Source organism: Tupaia chinensis, unplaced genomic scaffold (genome assembly GCF_000334495.1).
Source record: "Tupaia chinensis unplaced genomic scaffold, TupChi_1.0 Scaffold000528_1, whole genome shotgun sequence".
NCBI lineage: Eukaryota > Metazoa > Chordata > Mammalia > Scandentia > Tupaiidae > Tupaia > Tupaia belangeri.
Window position 1 is genome coordinate 1,162,485 of NW_006160041.1, and position 23,492 is coordinate 1,185,976.

Genomic DNA, 23,492 nt, shown 5'->3' on the forward strand with positions numbered 1-23,492 from the left:
GGGTAATGACACAGCCAAGGCCACTCAGTGTGGCTGTGGGGGCACCAAGGCCCGGATGGGGGCCACAGCTGCAGCCACAGGGGTCCTTCCTGACAGGCCCAACAGCAGTTGGTGAAGGTGAGCCCCAGCCTGTACCCCCTACCACTGTACCTGCTCCTCTAGTTCTTCCCTCTCCCTCCTCTCTCCCTCCCTAGCAGCTGTCTTTCCCACCAGACCCTGACCCCCCAGGAAGGAGGCCCACAGTCCTGGTGGGAACCTGGGGAGGAGGGTGTGGAAGCCGGTGGGGGTGACTCCACCTCTATGGCCAGTGGCCAGTGCCTGGGCTGATGCCATTGCCAGAAGCATCTTGGCGCATGAAGGTTGCATTAGTGAGCAGTAATTGAAATGTAAAATAACATTTTGATCGAGCCAGCAGGCTGTTTATTTATCAGATCAATAGTCAATACCCCATCTGGAGAAGTCCCCATGTGATAAGTGACAGCTTCGCCAAGGGCAGCCTGTGCCTCTTGTCCCCTCCCTGGTGGCCCAGTCGGGGGAGACCCCAGAAGCCTGCGAGCGCTTCCCCTTTCCGGAGTGTGAGCATACAATGCCCTTTCTTCATTTTCCTCATAAACCCAGAGGGGACAACTGAGATCCAAGAGGTCAGGAATCACCTTTGCTGTGGCTCAGGACCTGAACCCAAGAGAGCTGAGAAATCAACAGTCCATGTTTACTAAGCGTTTGCTATGTGCAGATGCAGCTGTCTGGAGGGTTTTACGTTTACTGTCATTTTATCCTCAGAAAAATTCTACCACAGACCAGCAGGTGGCGTGGTGGTGAAGGCACCAGATTCCCACATGGCTGACCGTGGTGTGAGTCCTGCACTCGACGGCTTGTTTTCTCACTTTCTCTCTCTGGCCAAATTAAAAAAGAATAATAATAATAAGTAAAACTAAACAAAATAATTCTCTAAAAAAAAAAAAAGAAAGAAAACTTCTACCAGGTAGATGATTTTATATTATCCAGTTTGCAGATGAGGAAACTGAGGCTTGCACGGCCAGTAACTGACAAAGCCAGGATTCAAACCCAGGTGATCTGAGCTCTCATGTGTAGGCCCAGTCAGTCCCTTCTCTCAAGGGTGGTGAGCTGACTGTATTCTGTCTACACTCACGTAGCGGCATTTTGGCTCTGAAGTTAAGAAACTTTTCTTTGAAACATTTATTTATTTATTTATCTATTTATTTGTTGTGATTTTCCAGCCACCAGGTCCAAGACTTGAACCATAGTCAGTTACGTGGGAGTCCAGCATCTCAATGACCACGCCACCTGCTGGCCCCCAGGGAACCTTTTTCCAACCCCTCTTTCCTTCAGTTTTTATAATTACATTGATTTTTATTTATTTATTTTTTTTAATTTGCTATAGGGCACTTGTGCTCAATGGAGAGAGACAGAAAAAGAGAAAGTGAGAAAGCGTCTCCCATGGGAGATGACCACACCACAGTCCCTTCTCTATTCTCCTCTCAGGATTTCAGGCACACACACAGACACCCAGCATGTCTTTTCAAGCTTTTGGGTTCAGGACTCAAACTATGGCGGGCCAGGTAGGACCCAGTCACCTCAACCACCATGCCACCTGCTGGCTCATGAATTACATTAGTTTTGTGTTAAAGTACCTTTTTTAGGGACCAGCAGGTGGCGTGGAGAAGATGGTGGACTCTCACAGAGCGAAGCACAGTTGGAGTCCTGGACCTGGCGGCTTGAAAATCATGCCAGCTGCGTATGAGTGCGTGCCTAAATCCCAGGAAGAGAATGAAGAAGAAAGGATTGCAGCATGGCCATTCCCTCCCCCAGGGGGGTGATTCTCACTTTCTCTCTCACTGTCTCTCTCTGTTTCTCTCCAGTGAATGCACATGCCCTATGGCAAAAACCTTACTAAAAAAAAAAAAATAAAAAGTACCTTTTTTGGCATCTGAAACCAGGTGTCTCAATGAGTGACTCTCAAGGTCAAGCCTTCTTGATTTGTTTGCCCAGCACATTGCATGGTTCGGGGTGTATTAAAAGCAGAAAAACCAGCAAGTGAGAGAAATGCTTGCCTCCTTTGTGAAGTCTGTAAGCCGGTATTACCAGGATCTCATTGGAACTGGTTGCACGGTTGGTTCCTTTTGTGGCGACTGTTGAATCCTGGGTCTTTGCAGTTCCTGCTCCTAGGCATGGGCTGGCTCCCCTTCTCAGACCCTTGTCCTGTCCTGACTGTCACATTCCATGGGGATGCAGGCCTTGGGGTCTGTGTAGCCTTGGTTTGCTGGGAGTCTTCCTGTCCTACCCTGCTCTCGGACCTCGCCCCTCATGTGTTCATCCAGTGAGTATTTCATTGAGCACCACTGTGCGTCCGTGAGTGTTCCAGATGCTGAAAGAGCAGAAAAGTAGACGGACAAAGCCCCTCTCCCAGCGTGGGGTGGAGGTGGGGGTCAAAGACCCCACATGGGGAGCAGGATCAGTGTGGTCAAAGACAGCCAGGAAGCTGGTGTGCCCGGGACAGAGTGACCATGAGGGACAGTGGGCAGAAGACCACATGGCAGAGGTGCCAGGGATGGGTCCTCGAGGGCCTTGTAGGCTGTCGTAGGGACTCTGGCTATACCAGAAAAGCGATGGGAAGTCCCTGTCTGTTTTGAGAGGAGTGTTATAACGTCTTCCTTTATTTTTTAAAACAGTTTTATAACTTTATTTGAAAATCAGCAGTTCTCATCCACATTGACTATAAATTTTTAAATTTTTTATTTATATTTATATATATTTAATGTTTACTATAGAGCACATGCACTCGCCAGGGAGAGAGAGAATATGAGAAAGCAAACTGCCAGGTTCGGGACTCGAACTGTGGTTGGTCATGTGGGAGCCCAGTGCCTCAACCACCATGCCACTTGCTGGGCCCTGTCTCCAGATTTTTTTTTTTTTTAAGAGATTTTCACTGTAGGGCGCGTGCGCTCGCCAGACAGACAGACAGAGACATAGAGACAGAAAGCGAGAAATCACCCCCCAGGGGGGATGGTCACGCTGCAATCCCTTCTCCTCCATTCTCTTCTCAGCATCTTGGGCACGCACGCACGCACACGCGCCCGGCGTGAGTTTTAAGCCACCGGGTCCGGGACACGAACCGCAGTCGACCACGTGGGAGTCCAGCGACATAGCCATTACGCTAACTGCTGGTTCCCTCTGTCTATAGATTTTTGAAAGTATTAAGGGTACACTGGTCACCAGACTGTAGAGATTGCTGGGTGAATCTTCATCCTTGTTATGTTTTCTAGACAACAGCGTTGGAGTATGGTATGGGTCATCCCTTGTTCCTCTGACCCAGACAGCTTTGCTGAGCCTGCTACCGAGGGGCACGTTTCTTGTAGCCCAGCCCATGGATGCGCTTGTCAGTCTTGTTAGTGTGTTCTCGGGCTACTGCCTTGTAAATGGCAGATGGTTCTTCATCTTTTTTTTTTTTGGAGAGGTTTTCTCTATAGGGCGCGTGCGCTTGCCAGACAGACAGAGAGAGACACAGAAATCACCCCCTCGGGGAGATGGTCACGCCGCAATCCCTTCTCCATTCTCCTCTTGGGATCTTGGGCACGCACGCACACGCACCCGGCGTGAGTTTTAAGCCACTGGGTCCAGGACGCGAACCGCGGTTGACTACGTGGGAGTCCAACGACATAGCCATCATGCCAACTTGTGGTTCCTTTACCAAGATATTTAACCTCTCTGGGCCTTAGTTTCCTCATCCGCAAAATGAAGGAACAGATAGTACCTCCCTCGACAAGTTGTCACAAGGAGTCAGTGACTTCATGCACATAGTCCATGCTGGGACAGAGTAAGTCCTCCCCACCTGGGCAGTATCCCATCACCGCCAAGGTTGATGCAGCGCCAGTCCCCACCTGTCCACCTGAGGTAAGATGTGTCATTGGGGTCACAGTGTGGCGGTTAAAGCAAGTGAGTCCTATATGGCCAACTGCTGTTCGAGTCCCAGACCTGAGGGCTTCCTTTCTCTCTCTCTGTTGTTCTCTCTCTGGTGAGCGCACATGCCCTACAGGAAATTATTAAAAAAAAAAAAAAAAAGATACGTCTTCATCTTCTGCTAAAGCTGCCCATCAGCACAAAGGCTGAAAAATGGAGTCAGGATGAGCCATGGATGCTAGGTGCCCCAGGCATCCTATGTCACCCCTGCTGTGCTTACAGCCATGTAGAAAGGGCCACTGCTGTGACCAGGGGTAGGTGGAAGTGCTGTCCTCCACACTGAGTCTGCACCCTGTCCTGTGGAAAACACAAACAAATATGCAAACAACGAAGGGGCAGTGAGGCCCAGGAAGAGGACATACCTCAGATGTGTGATCGCACAAGGAGCAGAGCGGAGGTCGGCAATGTGAGCTAGGCCCCTTAAATGCTGATTCCGACCGGGGGTGCATAAACAGGAGTATAGTGTCCAGAACGAGGGAGGTGTCAGTTCTGGAGAGCTGTGTTCAGACCTGATGCTCCTCTTTAAGAGAGTGGGCAGAGCAGATGGACTATCCTCAGAGGTCCTGGGGACGTCAACCCTGGCAAAGAAGTTGCCTTCAGCCACCTAGAGCACTGGGGTACAGGAGGTGTTCAGTTTGTACTGAGGGACGAGTTGTAGGAACTGTAACGGGGAACTCAGGGAGAAGAGATATTTTGGCTCTTCATAAGGAACTTTAGGGGCCAGCAGGTGGCATCGTGGTTAAGGTGCTGAACTCCTACATGGTTGACTGTGGTTCAAGCCTAGTCTCAGTGGCCTGAAAGTCACACCAGGCACGTGTGAGAGGAGAATGGAGGAGAAGGAATCGTGGCATGGCCATCCTCCCTGGGGGCGATTTCTTGCTTTCTGTCTCTGTTTCTCCCTCGAGTGCATGTGCCCTGTAGTAGAATCTCTCAAAATAAAACATTAATAAAAAAAAATCAGAGTGGTGTAAAGATGTAAATGACTGCCTCCTTAAAAAAAGCAATCTCCTCGACACCGAGGACTTTGTAAGGGAAGCAGTGTGCCCTGTAGTAGAATCTCTCAAAATAAAATATTAATAAAAAAAAAATCAGAGTGGTATAAAGATGTAAATGGCTGCCTCCTAAAAAAAAGCAATCTCCTCGACACCAAGGATTTTGTAAGGGAAGCAAACCCTTGACTGGGACGCTTGTGAAAGGAACTAAGGAACAGACTGGAGGCCCTCTGAGGTCATGGCCTGCCTGTGCACCCCTGATTGGAGGCCCTGCCCACCCCTCCTTCCTCACCTCCTTCCTCTCCCTCTCTCCCTCCACTTCAGACAACGTCACCTGGCTGTTCCTCCACACAGAACTTCCCCTGCCTCTGCTTAAATGCCACCTGCTCAGAGAGGCCTTCTGAATACACGCTCATCCCACCCACCTGCGGCCTTCCCTCTGCTGCTCTTCATGGCAGGCATCACTAACTGGGTTTGTACCAGCTGGTCGTTGACTCGTCCTGTTAGGGACAGTAACACGGGCGTTATGCACAACTGCAGTGTTACAGTGGCTTCACACGACAGAACTTTATCGTGCCCCCTAATATTTTGGTGAGGGTATTGGGCAAGTAGCCTTTCTCGAGGTGATACAGGGGCCCAGGTTCCTCCCGATTTGTGTCTCTGCCATCCCCTGGGTCTTGGAGTCCCCTTCTGGATGCTCCGTCTATGGCCTGTAGAGCGGAGAGAGAGAGAAGGGAGAAGAGGGGATAGTATGAGAAATGTTTATGGGCCAGATAGAGGAGCAGCTTATGTCACTCTGCCTGTGTTCCATTGGCCAAGACCCAGTCACATGGCCAGAGCTAAGTGCAAGGGTGACTGGGAAGCGTAGTCTTCTTGGTGTCTAGGAGGAAAACAAAGTAGCTTCTGGTGAACTCCTGGCAGTCTCAGCTACACTTACTTATCATACTTCATTGACTCTATGACATCATCTATTTTGAGAGACATCCCATCAATTTCAAATGCACTCTGATTGCCAAATGCACGGTTCTTCAAAAAGTGAAGAAACGCTAAAGCTTAGTCATTGAAATATAGCGTTGTCTCTCCTTGAGGACAGGAACCCATCCTCCAAACCATCCCAGAGTTAGAACAATGTCTAGTGTGCAGTACAAGAATAGCAGTCAAATGAACGAGTGAGTGCATGAATGAATGAGATGGTGTGTGAGTTATTCTATTGGTTAAGTGGCAGTTAGGTGGCCCGTTGTCTGGGCATCAGGCCAGGCTCACTCACCTGAGTGGAGATGCTGCTGGGGCCAGGGTCCAGCTGCCCCAGGAACTAAGGCTCCCAGAACTTGCTGCCTCTGAGCATCCCTCCTCTGCTGCCAGCCTAGGTGTTCTTCACTCCCACTGCACACTGGCAGGAAGTATGGCCCTGCTCAGCTCTTAGCTGTCCACTGTACTGTGTCTGTCCCCGGAGAGGTAGCCCTGACCTCAGCTATCTCATGGGAGAGACACCCGGGCCCAGGATAGGTCAGGTGCTCCCCGCTGCTCAACCAGCTGGGTCAGCGAGGTGCACGGCTGTAAGAATGCGGCATCCCTCATGGGAGCACCGCGTGTGAGCGTATGCATGCACACCTGTATGTTGTGAGGAGCAGGGTGGGAATGTTGGGGTTGAATACCAGTGCTCAGGAGAGCAGTTAGTGCTGACAGTCTGCTCTAGCAGTGCCTGAGTAAGGAGCCCTTTTGCCTGAGAAGGAGCTTTCTCCATGGAAGCAGCAAGAATGCAAATGCACGATTAAATGAGTGGTTGGGTTGACACGTGGGTGGATGAAGGTTGGAAGGAGAGAGGGAGTCAGTCAGTCTTGCTTGCTGTAGGACTGAACTTTTGAGAGATTAGGAACAGAAGCTGTCTCCTCATCCCCAGAGATGCTATTAGTAGTAACAACTGCTAATATTTATTGATCGTTTACTGTGTGTTAGGTCTGTGCTAAGCTCTTTTTAATTTTAATTTGCTAATCCTCAAGACCACTCTATAAGATGAATTCTATACTTCTCACCCCCATTTAACAGACGAGGAAACTGAGACACCTAAAGATTAAGTAGTCCAGTTCATAAGGGACAGAACTGGGATTCAAACCCAGCAGTCCAGCTGTAACCACCAAGCTCCACAGACCAGCACCCTGGCTAAAACGGTGAAGATTAAATGCCACCTGGAAATTCCTCAGTCTGTGCAATGACACCCTGCAGGCTACTTACGTCACATCACTGCTTGACAGAGAGTAAATGTAAAATCAGGTTCCGGAAGAGTTCAGATAAATTCACAGATGTCAGGTCTCCAGCCCTTTGTGTTGCTGGGAACCCAGAGCTGGCCAAGCGGGTTAAAGTAAGGGCCACCAGGTACCTGTGGCCTGCACGAGGACACTTGACAATAGAGGACCCAGGTCGAAGTTGCCATCCCCCGTGGGCTGGCGCACTGGGCTTCGCGGGTGGGCTGGACCTGCCAGCCGTCCCGGGGCTGCTGCTCCGCAGCCAGTTGTCTCCCTGCTGCGCAGAACCCTCTTCTCATTACGATGGCTGCAGCCTGGAAAATCATGGATAAAAAGCCCTGATTGAAAAGCACTAATTACCCATCATTATTTTCCATGCCGTAATTTGTGTGGAACGAGATTTCAATCAGTTGTTCGGGATCAGCCTGGTTTTGACTAATCTTTCTAACGACAAGATGCTTAAGTACAGATTTTTGCCTAAGCTCCAATGCATGCGAAGGGGAGGTAGGCTCTCACTGGAAGCCAGTGTGCTATTGGGTCAGTTCACAGCCCTGGGTCCTCAAGGGCTCCCAAGGGAGAAAAGGAAAAGGTATGTTAGAGGAATATTCCAGAAGAGGCTGAATAAAACCAAATCATTGGGACCAGCAGTTGGCATAATGGCTATGTCGCTAGACTCCTATGTAGTTGACTGCGGTTCGAGTCCTGGACCCAGTGGCTTAAACTCACGCTGGGCGTGTGTACGTGCGTGCCCAAGATCCTGAGAGGAGAATGGAGGAGAAGGGATCGGGGCATGGCCATTTCCCCAGGGAGTGATTTCTCGCTTTCTGTCTCTCTGTCTTTCTCGTCTTTCTAGCGAGTGCATGCGCCCTATAGCAAAAACCTCTCCAAAAAAAAAAAAAAAATCACAGAGAAAAACTGTGCGGTAGTGACATGCCATGGAGGGTGGCAGGTGGGGTGCTTTCTAAGCCAGCACATTCTCCTGAGCACATCACCAACCTTCTGGATCTCTAAACCCCAACTAGCCCAGCTCTCTAGTTAACAATGTTGAGCAAGTCACTTAATTTCTCAGGGCTTTGGTTCCCTCATCTGGAAGTCACCAGGGGAGGCAGAAGACTCTCTGAGAACTCAACATTCAGTAATTCCAGCTACGCTGATGTGTCTGTGCAGAACGACGTTGTCGATCACTGAAAGTCGGATCCACAGAGCAATTTCCATTACACGGGGGTGATGAAAACATCATCTAAGAAAACAGGCGATTCCAACTACTCAGAAAGGTCGACATGAATTAATGAAATATCTGAGTTTGGCCAGCTTTGTGGTCTGGTGGTTAAGAAACTGGATCCTACAAGGACGACTGCACGGTTCAAGATCTGGACCCAGGGGCTACTTGGCAGGCTGAAGCCACATGGGATTCTGGGTTTGATTCCAGTTCACCCGACAAGCCCTTGATGGTGCATATTTGTAGATACAGTGAGACCGTGTCCAAAACTAAAATAAAATAATAGATAATTACTGGATTATATATTTTAAAGACTGATTTATCAAATTTTATTATTATTATTATAAATTTGATGAGAGAGAGAGATGGAAAATGAGAAGGCAAACTGCCAGGTCTGGCACTCAAACTGTGGTTGGCCATGTAAGAAGTCCAGTCCCTTAACCACCACACTACCTGTGACCCCATCTTTAATATTCTTTTTTCAAACAGTTGAGCTATGTTATGTCAGGTGCCTAAGGATCTGATTTCTAACAAAGCCTTGCTGGATGGTCTGAGGATCTGCTTTAACGAATAGCTCTCATGGCCCCTTGTTAGCAAATTAATTATTGAAATGTACATAAGAGTCTCTCAAGTGTTCAGAAGCCCATTTTTCTTCTGTAGAGCGACCCCTTTTTCAGGCTTGCTTATCCTCTTAATTTGCCTAGTCAAGCCCTTTCCCACCTAGTCTATGGAAAGTTCCTTGCAGAATTGCCTCCCTTCTAGATATGGGGAGCTTGGATGAGGGAAAGGATCTGCTGGGTTTAATCACAGACCTGCCAGCTGTTGCATTTTCTGGAAGGGGTCTCTTGGGAGAATCAAAACAGCAGCCAGTGTCCGCCCAGCGCTGGCTTGGTACCTACGCTATCTGAACATCTTGCCTTCAGTAGATCATGCTCTCCCGGAGCAACCTACGAACAAGGAGCTGTGATTGAACCCATTTTACAGAAGATGCCCCTGAGGTCCAGGGAGGGTAACCTGGTTACTCGCAGACGACAGTAATATGTGGTAGAACTGGGGCCAGAGTGCAGGCTCTGAACCGTTAAGTGAACCAGCTGATTGTCCTTGTTCATGAGTTCATGGCCCCCAGAGGGAGCCAAAGAGGGCTCTGAGTGCAGGTGAGTAGACCGTACTCCATGGGGAATAGTAGGTCAGGCCCTGGGCTAATCAAGCCAGTCCATCCCTCTGACCCTCTAGAAGCTTCTCTCCTGCCATTTGACTACCAGTAGGCCACCTTGAGGGCAATAGATCATTGGCGTCTCGGCTTAAAATCCAAGATTATCAAGCCAGCCAGGTGGCGAGGTGGTTAAGGTGACTGGATCCCACTTGATTGCATGGTTTGAGTTACAGATCTGGTGGTTTGAAAAACATGCTAGACACATGTGTGCACACCCAAAATCCTGAGAGGAGAATGGAGGGGAAGGGATTGTGGCATGGTTATTCTCCGCAGGAGGTGCTTCCTCTCTCTAGCTCTTCCCAAGTGCATGTTCCCTATAGAAAAATAAATTTTAATCTTTTTTTTTCAATCTAAGATTATCTCCTGCCAATACCCTGGCTCTTCTCTCCCCTTAGAGGTCCAACGCAAAGCAGTTCAGTAGTTTGGGTTTCATTCAGAATTTTTGAGAGTCTGCTGGTCTTCATGCTGGAAGATCTTCAACCCATTGTTTATCCTGCAAAGACAGGGCAGCCCCCAGGAAGTTCAGACATCTTTGGAGACCAGGCTGCTCTGGGAACAAGGGCTCACACTGGACACTGAAGAGGTTGAGAGCAGAGCTGGGCAAGGGCTGGAGGGAGGCCAAGTCTAATCAGATGGGGAGAAATTGAGTCCAGACAGCTCTTGCTGAGCTCCAGGCCCGAGATGGGTCAAAGGGAGGATGCCTTGAGGGGCTTTGACCACTAACTACTGCTCTTTCAGAGGCTGCTTAGATGGGAGCCTCTGTCCCTTCCCCATAATGGGTTAATAGTCATTGATCCAGTGGGGAACGGGGTCCCAGCCAACCGCAGCTGATGGACTTGAGCTAATGAGCTCCTCCCCAGGCAACAGGTGTCACCTGCCTCCCACCCTCCTCCTGAGGCTACACCCCTCCTGGACGTATCTCAGTCACCCACCCCAGAGGCCCATCTGAAATCTTAAGTGCCAGACTCTCCAGGCCCCAACACAGTCTCCCAACCTTCCAGCTTTCACACTCCTCCCTCCTGCTGTGCCTCAGCCTCCCCTCCTGGAAACCTCTCACCTTGGGCGCCTCTATTTTCTCCCAGTTCCGCTTGCTCCAACATCACTCCCATCTCTGCAGGGACTGTGCGATGTGGTTCGTTTTGCCCAGCCTCTATTCCAGTGCTCTGTCTACTGCTTTACTCATATATCTAGGCCAGTGAGTGGGGGTGGTCGTGGCGTAGCTGGGGTAGGGGCTGCTACTGGCATTTGCTGTCTAGAGACCAGGGATGCTCCTAACCATCCTACAATGCAGAGAGCAGCCCACGATCATTACCAGCCCCAGCGAACAGAACCGAGGTTGAGGAAGTCAGATCTAAGCTGTTGGCGTGAGTCCCGGGCCCCAGGGAGCCTTGGTGCCTCCGATTTCTGTTCTCTCCACCTTGCCACTGCGAACTTTCTTTTCCTAGTCCTCCTGCCCTCTGACCCTCCTCCTTCACACCCAGCCCTTTCACTTTCGCTAGAGACACTGGAGGTGGGGATGGGAGGGTGGGGGCTGTCTAGGAGGTAAAGGAGGCCTCATGAAACTGCCCATCTGCATGGCCAACCCCCTCTCTCCCCTCATCTCCCCCCTTACTGCCTTAGCTGATTTCTGTCCCTAGTTTCAGATTCCTTTCAAACTCCTCTGAGGTCTTCTCACTGCATCTATTGTTCCAGTGGTTCTCAAAGAGCCCATAAGAATCACAGCTGGATGCCCAAAACACAAAAACCCCCCAAACACCTCCCCCCTCAGATTTCTGGGCCTCACCAGCCAGAGATGGTGAAATATGACTGGGCTGGTCAGGGCAGGAAGCCACCTGTCTAGCACTGGGTCAGCTGACTCTGATTAAGACTGAAAGACAGATGGGAAAAGGCTGACACTGAGCTTTTGTATCTTCGGTCTTTCCATCTCAGATTTGCTCTTCCTTGTCAGCATTTAACATGGAGCAGCCATGTCCAGCAGGTGGCATGGTGGTTAAAGTGCTGGATCCTACACGGCCAACTCCGAGGTTTGAGTCCTGAACCTGGTGACCTGAAAAACACACTGGGCATATGTGTGTGCATGCCCAAAATCCCAGGAGGAGAATGAAGAAATGATTGAGGTGTGGTCATCCACCTGGGGGATGATTCCTCTCTCTCTGTTTCTCTCCATTTCCCTCTGGTGAACACATGTACCCTATAGCCAAAAAAATGGGGGGAAAAAAAAAAAGGACCAGCAGGTGGCGTGGTGGTCAGAGCACTGGACTCCCACATGGCTGATCACAGCTGGAGTCCCAAACCAAGAGGCTTGAAATTCACACCAGGCGTGTGTTTGTGTGTGCGTACGTGCGCACGCACCCAAAATTCTGAGAAAAAGATAAGGGATTGAGCATGGCCATCCCTCCCAGGGGGTGATTGTTCACTTTTGCTTCCTCTATCTCTCTCTCTGCAGAGAGCACACACACTCTATGGCAAAAAAAAAAAAAAAAATAGAGTAACCATGTCATTCATTATCTCCTTCGGGGAGAGGAAGGGATATTGGTTGGCCATGATACTGGGGCAGTGGTGGTACCAGAATTGCTCTGGGCAAACATGGAAGTATGGTCACTGTATTTTTTTTTTTAAGATGCTTTTGTCATAGGGCACGTGTGTTCACCAGACAGAGAGAGAAGGGAATGTGAGAAATCACCCCCCACCAGGGGAATGGCCATGCCACAGTCCCTTCTCCTCCATTCTCCTCTAGAGATTTTGGGCACACATGCACATGCACTGGCTTGTTTTTCAGGCTGCTGGGTCTGGGACTTGAACTGAATAGTTGGCCTTATGGGACTCGAACCTCGGCCGACTACATGGGAGTCCAGTGACGTAACCATTATGCCATCTGCTGCTCCCAATTAAATAAATAATTATTTTAAAGAAAATAAATAATAGCCACAGAAATGAGAAAGCTAGAGGAATGAAATCATTAGATTCCCCCCTTGGCTGGGACCCAGGCTTCCCCTGCCAGCTCTGAGACCAGGATCAAATTTGCTTCCTTCCCCGTCTTGGGGACGCCAACCAGGGCCTGTATGTGGAGTCAGACACTTGGGGACACTTTGTGCCTTGTGAATCAAGGAGAGCGGCAGAAGGGAGAACCAAGGCTTGGGGACAAATAGGCTGCCCACCTGGGTGTCCCTCAGGGTTGTCTGAGTCATGAGGCTCAAGGAGGTAGTTGGGGAAATTGTGGCCAGCCCTCTGCTGGGAGTAGCTGTGGGGCTTTGCATCTCCTTCCCTCAGGGCAAATGCTTCTTGCACATCTAGGGCCAGATCTGAAGCAGACGGCGCATAATACCTGCTCACTAAATAGTAGCTGCAATGATTACTGCTCCTGTCAGTTTATCTCCTGAAATCTCTGGAACCTGGGGGGAGGTTAGGGATGGAGAGCCTGGGATCTGGGAGATGTCTCACCCAGCAGGGTTTTCCATAGTGGGTCTAGGATGTGCTTGGGAAGCAAGTAGGCATCCATCAGAGAGCAGGAGAGGATTAAATACGAAAGAGCATCAGGCTGACCCCATAGTCTAGTGGTTAAGGGAACCAGCTCCCACATGGCCAACTGTGGTTCAAGTCCTGGCCTTGGTGGTTGGAAAAACAGATGAAGCACATGCACGTGTGTACCCCAAATTCCAACAGGATGAAGAAATGGAGGAGAAGGAAATGCAGTGTAACTGCACCCCACTGGGAGGTGCTTTCTTCTTCTCTCACTCTCTTTCTGCTTCTCTGTATCTTTCTGACGAGTGCACATGCCCTCTTGCAATTAAAAAATAAAATTAAAGAGATGAATATGTAAACTCTGCTCTCCCTGCACCTGGAGGGGCCTCTGGGGAGAAACCCAGGGTTCTCCTGTGCCAGCGCAGTCAGATTCTCTTTGCATGATGTCCTACCAGGCTGATGGCAGTCCTGGGGACACATGACTGGTGGTGGAGGGTGGGCAGCCATGCCCAGAACATGCATTTAATACACCTAACCTATCAAACACCACAGCCTCTCCTAACCTACCTTAGACATGCTCTGGACACTGACATTAGCTCACAACCCTCTCATACAAAGCTGATTTTCTAATGCAATGTTGCTTATCTACCGTACTGAGAGGGAAAGACAGAACGGTTGTATGGTTTCTATTATTGCAGATCACTTTCACACCATCATAAAGTCAAAAAAATTGGGTTGAACCATCATAAAAGCAGGGACTATCTGTACATTACAGGAGATTATAAACTTTTATGTAACTACTTCTTGGGCGTAGTCGTCTTAGATGTCTGCATTTTGACTTATGATGCCTCCAATTGGTGATCAGTTTAGCAGGACATGACTCCATCTTAAGTAGAGAAGCATCTGTGATGTGTTAATGCAGAGGCTCTTCTGCTCTTAGAATCAAGAGAATGTCCCTGAGATACTTCTCTTACAAGTCGAGTCTCCCTTGTGTTGGGAGAGGGTCTCCTTGGACAGCTCTAATCCAGTTTCTGATTAGAACTGTCTATGAGGCTTGGGTTCCCCATCTCTGGACATGTTCAAGTGTAGATGGATGGGACAGCCCCTTAGGGATCTTGTGATGTCATTAGTTGGACTAGAGACAGTGGAGGCCCCTCTTCATAAGATTACGCAACCCCATTTTGTGGTGCTGTTGTGAGCACAGATTGCTATATGGGGGTGGGCTTTGAGGGTGTGATAAGACAGCCTCTCCCCAGGTGGTGACCAGGCCTTTGCTGCTCAAAAAAAGTGGAGAGGGTTCTATGGGGCCAGCAGGAGAAATGGTAGTTAAGGCGTTGGATTACCAGGTGGCTGACTGCTGTTTGAGTCTCGAACCTGATGGCTTGAAAATCATGCTGAGTGCATCCCCATGCTCATGTATGTGTGTGCCCAAAATCCTGAGAGGAGAATGGAGGAGAAGGGATTGTGGCATGGCCATTTCCCCGGGGGCGATTTCTCACTTTCCCTCTCTCAATGTCTCTCTCAGGCAAGCACACCCACTCTATGGCAAAAACCTAAAAAAAATTAAAGAAAAGGAAAGGAAAGGGGAGTTCACATTAGAATAGGACCCTGGTCGCTCCCTTGGTGGGTCCTCTAGCACTGGGTCCTGCCCTCCCATGTGAGTCATCCTCCCATTAACAGGATTGTACACGGGCCTCTTTAGCCCTTGTTCTTGAGATGTCTCTCATTCCCCTCACCCATCCCTCGAGCACAAGGAGTGGCCTCCTCTCTACTTTCACTAAGAGGTTTAGGGAGTGAGACTACATGTGAAGTCACATGGCCGGGACAGAGACAGGTAACCCCATCCAGGCCACCAGACTCAGATCGGATCCTGACTGCAGTGTGGCCCACTGAGCAGGCACCAGGGTCTTCCAGCTGTGAGCTCAGTGGCCTTTCTTGTCCTCCCTGAGAGAAAGACGGCCCCTCCCTCCGCTCACCCTGGGAGTTGGATGTGGGGAGGGTCACACCTTTGACCTACTTCCTCCTCCTCCTCCCCCAGGCTTGGAGGAGGGGCTTTCGATTACTGGAAGTTTTGCTGTGATGCACAGTGATCATGCCATATCGGTAATGCTCCCTGGGTAGGCAGGGAGGCTGTGAGGGAAGAAACTTAAACTGGGGGATGCACAGGGCTGGAGTTGGAAGGTTTCTTCGTGCTTTCTGTTGGAGGCATAGTCTCTTGGGAGGTAGGCAGGCTGACTGGAAGCTGGCCTGCACAGGGGCTGGGAAGGGAAACAAGGCGAGGCTGAGAGCCACTTCCCTCAGTGGCCTCTGTTACCAAGCTTGTACCAGAGACAAGCCCTGAGGGCAGTTTGGCTGGTGTCTTTGCCACAAGCTGCCCTCTTGGCCAGAGGACTTGGCACCTCCTGCTCCAATCTCGGTGATGGTGGGGTGCCAAGGAAAACGCCCAGCCTGGGTCTACCTGGTGTCCCAGTGGGCCCACCATCAGGAATGGAGGAATCTGAAGGGAGTTATCAGGTCATTGTACCTAGAGTCCTGGGCCACAGCTCGGCACTCTCGGGTTGTTTAGTTGTGGCCACCGTGTTATTGTTATGTGAGAAGATTGGGCAGAGATTTGGCTGAATTGGGTGCCCTCTGCACCGCCCTCAAGGCGGCAATTTGCAAAGCACCAGGGTGCCTGTCTGAAGCTTACTGATCAGAACAGTGGAAGGTTCTGGTTCTGGGGGTAAGGCCCAAGCTTCCTCAGGGCTATGCAGGAGAGGGGTTGATTGACCTTGACGTCATTGGATCTCACCCAGGCCTAAGCACAGAGCCCCTCCCGGGCGCCCCGCCCCCGGGCGCTGCCACGCCCACCACACCTGGCTGGGGCTGACTTCCCGCGCTCTGTGTCCGCAGGCTGCTGAACAGAATGTCCGCAGAGGACCGGCACCTGGGCTCCAGCTGCGGCTCCTTCATCAGGACCGAGCCGTCCAGCCCGTCTTCGGGCATTGACGCCCTCAGCCACCACAGCCCCAGTGGTTCGTCTGACGCCAGCGGCGGCTTCGGCCTGGCCTTGGGCAGCCACGCCAACGGGCTGGACTCGCCGCCCATGTTCGCAGGCGCCGGGCTGGGAGGCACCCCGTGTCGCAAAAGCTACGAGGACTGTGCCAGCGGCATCATGGAGGACTCGGCCATCAAGTGCGAGTACATGCTCAACGCCATCCCCAAGCGCCTGTGCCTCGTGTGCGGGGACATTGCCTCCGGCTACCACTACGGTGTGGCCTCCTGCGAGGCCTGCAAGGCCTTCTTCAAGAGGACCATCCAAGGTGTGTGATGGGCAACGCGGGCCTAGTGGAGGTGTGGGTGGGGACGTGGGCGCAGGGGTCCAGCAAGAACTTTCCGGGGTTCCCGTGAGCTGCCAAGTTCTGGGTGCCCTTGGTTCTGAAAGTACCTTCTCCATGACTCAGGGTTCCTCATTCTGGGATTCTGGTCAAGGACCCCACAAATGTGGGACTGTTAAAATGACGTGTACCCCCTTACATATGGCACCCGGGAAGACTCAAAGAATCCTCACAAATGCCTGGCCACAGGTGCCTCTCTGCCATGTGAGGAGAGCCTGCAAATGTGTGCCCCAACTAAAGATTATTTTTGGGGGGGAGAGGAGAAAGGATCATTTGCCCTGCGATTCTGCCAAACCTATTGAAACATAAAGGGACCTCACTGTATCTTTATTTTTAAAAAAAGAATTATCTTATTTAACTTTATTATTATTATTATTAATATTTTTAAAAATTTGACTAGAGTGAGACAGAGAGAAGGAAAGTGAGAAAGCCAAGCTTCCAGGTCCGGGACTCGAACTGTGGTCGACCATGTGGGAGTCCAGTGCCTTTAACCACCATGCCACCTGCAGGCCCCCTCACTGTATCGTTATTAATTGCACAAGTAAGACATGAATATTGGCTTATTGTAAAAGACCCAAGCCTGACAAATCTGGACAGGAACTATCTTTCAGCTCTTTTGCAGCATTTTTGCATATCTGCTGAGTCAGTTCCAATGGGGCGGGTGTGGCTGCCTCTTTCCAGGGCTGGAAGAGTGAGTCATGCTGATAGATGTGTGCTAGAGCCCTGAGTAGCCCCTCTGTAAACTGGAGGGCTCTGGGTCTGGCGTCAGGGCTGTGACCACGTCCCTGGCACAGAAAGGCAGCTCCCTACATAACAGCCGTGATTCCTCCTGCAGCAGGCCCCAGGCACAGCTTGCTTTCATTCACTCAGTTGCCCACTTCCCAAGGGCCAGGCACCAGGTACCTTGTTGTAGGTACCACTGGCAGGGTAGACAGAGTCCCAGCTCAGGCAGGTAGCTGAGATGACTCAGTGCCATCCATTAGGACAGAAATTGCTAACCAGACAGGGAAGGCACCCAGGACACCTGTCCTGCCCTGGATCTGATTCAAGCCCTTGCTTGGCTGGTCCTGAGGGTGTGTCACCCAACCCCCAACACTCCTTTGGAAGACTCAGGCTGAGCTTCCCAGGGATGGTTCTGTTTATTCATTCAACAATATTTATTTGTTTGTATTTCTAAGGATGAGACATTAGGATTGGGCGTGCTTCCAGTTCTACATGTCATGGAGATGGTGCAGGGGGCTGTGGCTGATCACCTGGGCTTCTGAGTCTGAGGTTCCCTCTATCCCTGACCGCGGAGCCTTGCTGTGAGGCTTGCTGTGCGCTGCCTCCGTTTCTCTGTTTCAGTTTCTTCCACTTGTAAAGTCAGATATTGCTGTGCGCTGCCTCCGTTTCTCTGTTTCAATTTCTTCCACTTGTAGAGTGACATGTCATTCCTCCCTCAGATAGAGGTATTAAGACGATTGAGTTCATTTATATGAAATACTTAGAATATTGCCTGGCACTTAGTAGGTGCTAAATGTTTGTAATGATAATTTTCAAGTTAATCACTTAAAATATAGTCTTACTAAAACAACAAGCATATTATCTGTTTATCTTGCAGAACAAGCTTTTGTCATCCATTTATGTATGTGTATATATATATATATATGTATATATCTCCATACAATAGTGTAATTATTATTTAGATTTAATAGGAGTTCGATTTTCTTGACAATATTTTTTGAGTGAACCTTTTAAAATAAACGTAATGGACCAGCTGGTGGTGTGGTGGCGAAGGAGACTGGATCCCACAAGGCTGACTGGATAGTCTGAGTCCCAGACCCGGCGCCTTGAGAGACACGCCTGGCACATGTGTGTATGGCTCCAAAATCTCGAGAGGATAGTGGAAGAAAAGGGATTACAGCGTGGCCATCCCCCCTGGGGAATGATTTCTCACTTTCTCTCTTTCTGTCTCTCTCCAGTAGGTGCACATGCCCTAAAGCAAATAAAAACAACTAAGAACACACGGCAGCGATTCGAACAGTGTAAAAGGGTAAAGCAGGTTTTCTTAAAATCCTAGACCTTAGTTCCTATATGAAGGAGCCATATTGCCAGCTCCGTCCAGTAAATGGTTCCTGGGCACCTCCTAGGAGGTGCCCCACATCCTGACCTTCCAGCTTCATACCCCCAAGTGTGAGTAAGGCCCTCGGGTCTCCACATTTGAAAAACGCTGTGTGGTAATTCTGTCTCCTGCCTTGGCCAGGGTCGAGAACCTCGAGTCTGATGGTTTTCAGACAACTTACTGGATAGCCGACAAACACGAAATGCCTAAGCCAGTATCAGCATTTTGGTCTTGATGAAATTGCATTCTTTCGGACTCTTTGGAGTCCATTTTTTTTTTAATTTCTTTTTTTTTTTTTTTGGAGAGGTTTTCACTATAGGGCGCGTGCGCTCGCCAGACAGACAGAGAGAGACATAGAGACAGAAAGTGAGAAATCACCCCCCAGGGGGGATGGTCACGCCGCAATCCCTTTTCCTCCATTCTACTCTCAGGATATTGGGCACCCATGCACATGCGCCCGCTGTGAGTTTTAAGCCACCGGGTCCGGGACGCGAACCACGGTCGACTACATGGGAGTCCAGCGACATCGCCATTACGCTAACTGCTGGTTCCCTTTGGGGTCCATTTTTGAAAAATTGCTTTTTAGGAGACAGTCACATTTTCTCCTCTCTATACTGTTCTTAGATGGGCTGGACAGTTCTGGACCCAATTTTCTGAAAGCAAAGACTGGTATGTGTAAACCCAGGAACCCGACTGCACCCTCCACAGAGGCCTGGGTGTTTGAGAATGTTCTCAGCAAATCAGGAGTCCACATGAAAGATTTGTAAATAGTCTTAATTATTTGGTACCACGAATAGGATAATGATCTCTTCGTAGAAGTCAGAAGTCAAATAGCTGCATTTGTGCAGTCCGGACTGAACTTTTCTGATCTCTGCCCTTCCTCATAAGAAGAGTTTCACGTTCTTAACCAGAAGGACATTTCCACCCAGAACAGAAAAGTAAACGCTAAGCCTGACTGATTGCTCTCGTTATTTTATTTATTTTTATTTATTTATTTTTTATTTTTGGAGAGGTTTTTGCTATAGGGCGCATGCGCTTGCCAGACAGACAGAGAGAGACATAGAGACAGAAAGCGAGAAATCACCCCCCAGAGGGGATGGTCACATCACAATCCCTTCTCCTCCATTCTCGGGATCTTGGGCATGCACGCACACGCGCCCGGCGTTGAGTTTTAAGCCACCGGGTCTGGGACGCGAACCGCGGACAACTATGTGGGAGTCCAGCAACATAGCCATTATGCTAACTGCTGTTTCCCATGCTCTGGTTATTTTATTAACTCTTTGATTTTGGTTGTTTCTAAATGTAGTAACTGTAGAAAATTTGGGGAAAAAAAAAAGGAAATGTATAAAGAGGGGGAAAACTCCAATAATGCACAGAGGGCTTTAGTTGTGGGTTGCTCCATTCACAAGGGTATATAAACCCATGGAGAGTACTGAAACATCACACCCTCTCTCTGTAGGTCACTTCAGTCTGCTGAGTCTAGTGGGTATTTCAATATGGAAAGACATTTTGCATGAACAGAGGCTCATGAAGGGCTTCAGGAGAAAGTGCTCAGACAGCCAGTTCTATAGAAATATTTATTGAGCACTTACTATGTGCTTGGCTGTGCTAGGTGCTGGCATGTCGAGATGGGAAGAGAAGGGGAGGAGAGGAGTTGGGGAGGTGGGCAGGGCAAACTATTATAGAACCTGCCATCTGACCATCCCTACCCGGTTGTGAAAAATCAAGCAGTGTTGGAACACAGCCACACTCACTCATTTCCATGTGATCTATGGCCACTCTGGCTCTGTAACAGCAGCCTTGACAAGTTGCAACTCTAAAATACTTGCTAATTGGCTTTACGGGAAAAGTTTGCATTCTGCTCTGCTATGGCGTTCAGCAAGGCCGATTCAGTCCCCCTGTTCTCTGGGGCTTATGATCAGCGCCTAGTAGGACATGCCAAGTGTTGGTTCCAACTGTGCCTGCCCAATTCCGTGCTTTGAAAGGGAGCTGTAGAGTGTGCTGAGGACCTTGATGACACCGGGAACAGATGTGCTCGGGGGTAGAATGGCAAAGGAAATAGGCCTCAACCTGATAGAGTTCACTAGCGTTTCTAGTGGGGAAAATGTGCTCATCAAAGAGGACTGGCCAGCCCCGAGTCCTCAAAAAAAAAAAGTCAGAGGTGCCATTCCTAGGAAAAGGGAGTCTTGGCCTAGAGACAGGCCCAAGTGATTAAACATTCAGCTTATGTGATGAATATCTTCCTGATTGTGATCTAGTTCCCCTGCAGGTTTTCTGCAAGGAGTGAACTTGCTGGTTAGACCGATGGATGAACTTCTTGTCCTCTCCTTACACTAGAACCCTTGGGCTTTCACATCAGGCTCCTGGATTTAGGCCATGGGAGCCCCTGGAAGCTGGAGCCCCTTACTGTGCAACCCCAGAAAAGCAGGCTTCTGGGTCTTGGGGCTCAGGGGCAGCTTCTGGACTGTGACAACATAGTAATGCAAACCTTGGCAGTGAGTACCTGAGTGATGAGGTGGCCTTTGGAGGAGCGCCCTGGGGGCTTTTTCAGGCTGAGCTTCCAACCCTGACCCTGTCACCCACTCTCAGCAATGACTCTGCCTCCTTTCTGAGAAACTATCAATAGAAGTCTTTGGTTGGGAACTCCCTCAGCTGGTTGCCACGGGCCCTACCCACCCACCCGAACCTGCACCTCTTCCCTTTGTGGATTCCACAGTGACTTATTGCTACCCATTCTCTGCTGGAAGCGCCATCTCCTACCTCAGCTCTTCTCAGGCCTTGAGTCCGTTCTCAGACCTCCCTTTTCCCTGAGACCCTCTGACCCATCATCTCTCCTTTGTCTTCCCCTTCTCTGCACAGTCTCCCTCCTTTCCTCATCAGCATTTAAATACTTCTGGTATCCTCCAGGCTTACATATCAGTAAATCCCTTTAACCCTCACCCCCCAGCATCCTCCCTTCCCTTCCCCTGCTAGTTCTCCTGGGCATCTTCTGTGCCCATTATCTTCCTTCAAATGCCCGTAGCTTCAACAGCCCCTGGAATCAGGGTGAATCCTAGATCCGTAGCACTTGCCCTCAGCCTCTTCCCGACTCCAGTTCCTTTAACGCCTAATGATCATTTCCCCTGGGCGGCCTGGAGCACCCCAAACACTCCCAGCCCTAAACAGAAGTGGCGTCTCTCCCATGTTTCTCCTTGGGTTCTCAGTTCAGTACCTGCACTACCCCTCCTCCGTTCTAGCCGGAAACTTGGGTCTTCTCCTTAACTCTGCTTCCGGTCCCAGCTCCCCCCCGACACATTCCCCACACCAGCACCCCAGCAGCCAAGCCACATTTATTCTTCCTCTTCCTCCTCCTCCCCCTCCTCTTCTTCCTCCATAGCTCTCAACCCGGAGGCTTGTCTGACCCAGCAGCTTGTCTCCGCCCCCCTGCTCAGTCCTGGCCGTCACTGACGAGGACAGCTTCCTCTCTGGTTTCCTGGTTGCCAGACTCACCCCTTCCAGGCTGCCAGAGGACCTCCCTGAACACACATCTGAATCTTATTCAATTAGAATCTTTTCTTTTTCTTTCTATTTTTAAGTTCATGGAAAATGTATATTATGAATAAACTATTCATAGATTTCAATTTTTTTTTTACCAAATAAACACATATTTCAATTCCATTTGCCCATAGACTTTTTGTTGTTACTATAGGACATTTGTGCTTGCCAGAGAGAGGAGAGAGAGTGAGCCATCACCCCTGCCCCTAGACGGCCACACCACAATCCCTTCTTCATTTCTCTTGGGATTTGGGGCATGCACTCACACACCTGGCTTGTTTTTCAAGCTGGGTCCAGGACTTGAACCCTGCAGCTGGCCGTGTGGAATCCAGTCACCTTAATCTCTAGGCCACCTGCTGGCCCCCTACAAACTTTTTAAAGTCCCTTGAACATTATGTAAAACAATATATTAGTTTTTTTTTTCTTTTCTTTTTTGGAGAAGTTTTTGCTATAGGGCGCAGGCACTTGCCGGAAAGAGAAATAGAGAGACAGAAAGTGAGAAATCACCCCCCAGGGGAGATGGCCATGCCGCAATCCCTTCTCCTCCATTCTCCTCTCGGGATCTTGGACACGCATGCACACACACTCAGTGTGAGTTTAAGCACCGGGTCTGGGACTCGAACCGCAATTGACTACATGGGAGTCCAGCGACATAGCCATTACGCCAACTGCTGATCCCAGTATATTAGTTTTTGAAAAGCGTTTTTGGGACCAGCGTGTGGCATGATGGTTACGTTGCTTGACTTCCACATAGTCCACCACGGTTTGAGTCTTGGACCTGGCAGCTTAAAATGTACACCAAGCGCATGTGCATGTGTGCCCCAAATCCTGAGAGAAGAATGGAGAAGGGATTGTGACATGGCCATCCCCCTTGGGGGGTGATTTCTCACTTTCTGTCCCTCTATCTCTCTGTCTCTCCTGTGAGCACACACACCCTATAGCAAACATCTTTCTTAAAAAAAAAGAAAAAGAAAGAAAGAAAGAAAGAAAGAGCTATGAGAAGCAAATTTTGTCAAATTTTTTCTTACGAATCTTTGATTCAGTGTCTTTGCCTTCCTTCTCTAGGGCCACTTTTGAGTCATTTAACCTATTATCTCTTTTTCCTGGTCTTCAGAGCACACCGTCTTCATTTCCATATTAGTTACTTGAGATTTTGTGAGTAAGTATGTCCTGCTGACACTAAACACTTTATTTGAAGCCGTAGGTATTCTTCTGGGTGATTAGAGCAGTTCTTTTCCATGCTGACTTACTGTTACTGTCCTGCTTTTGACACTCAGCATTTGTAATTGTAAAGTCACCTTTCCAGGAATGACTAAATTTGTGTTACCTTTCTTTATTTAATTTTCCAGAGAGCATATGCACTAACCAGAGAG

General features: G+C 49.6%; 1 protein-coding gene across 2 annotated transcripts in view; it reads left to right on the top strand.

Annotated features, from left to right (window-relative positions):
* ESRRB (estrogen related receptor beta) overlaps positions 1–23,492 on the top strand; it is a 115,662-nt gene that overhangs the window by 44,858 nt on the left and 47,312 nt on the right. For both annotated transcript variants that reach the window (XM_006157066.2, XM_006157067.2), the window contains exon 2: positions 16,000–16,409. In XM_006157066.2, the coding sequence (XP_006157128.1) occupies positions 16,000–16,409 (410 nt within the window). The remainder of the gene's footprint in view (positions 1–15,999; positions 16,410–23,492) is intronic.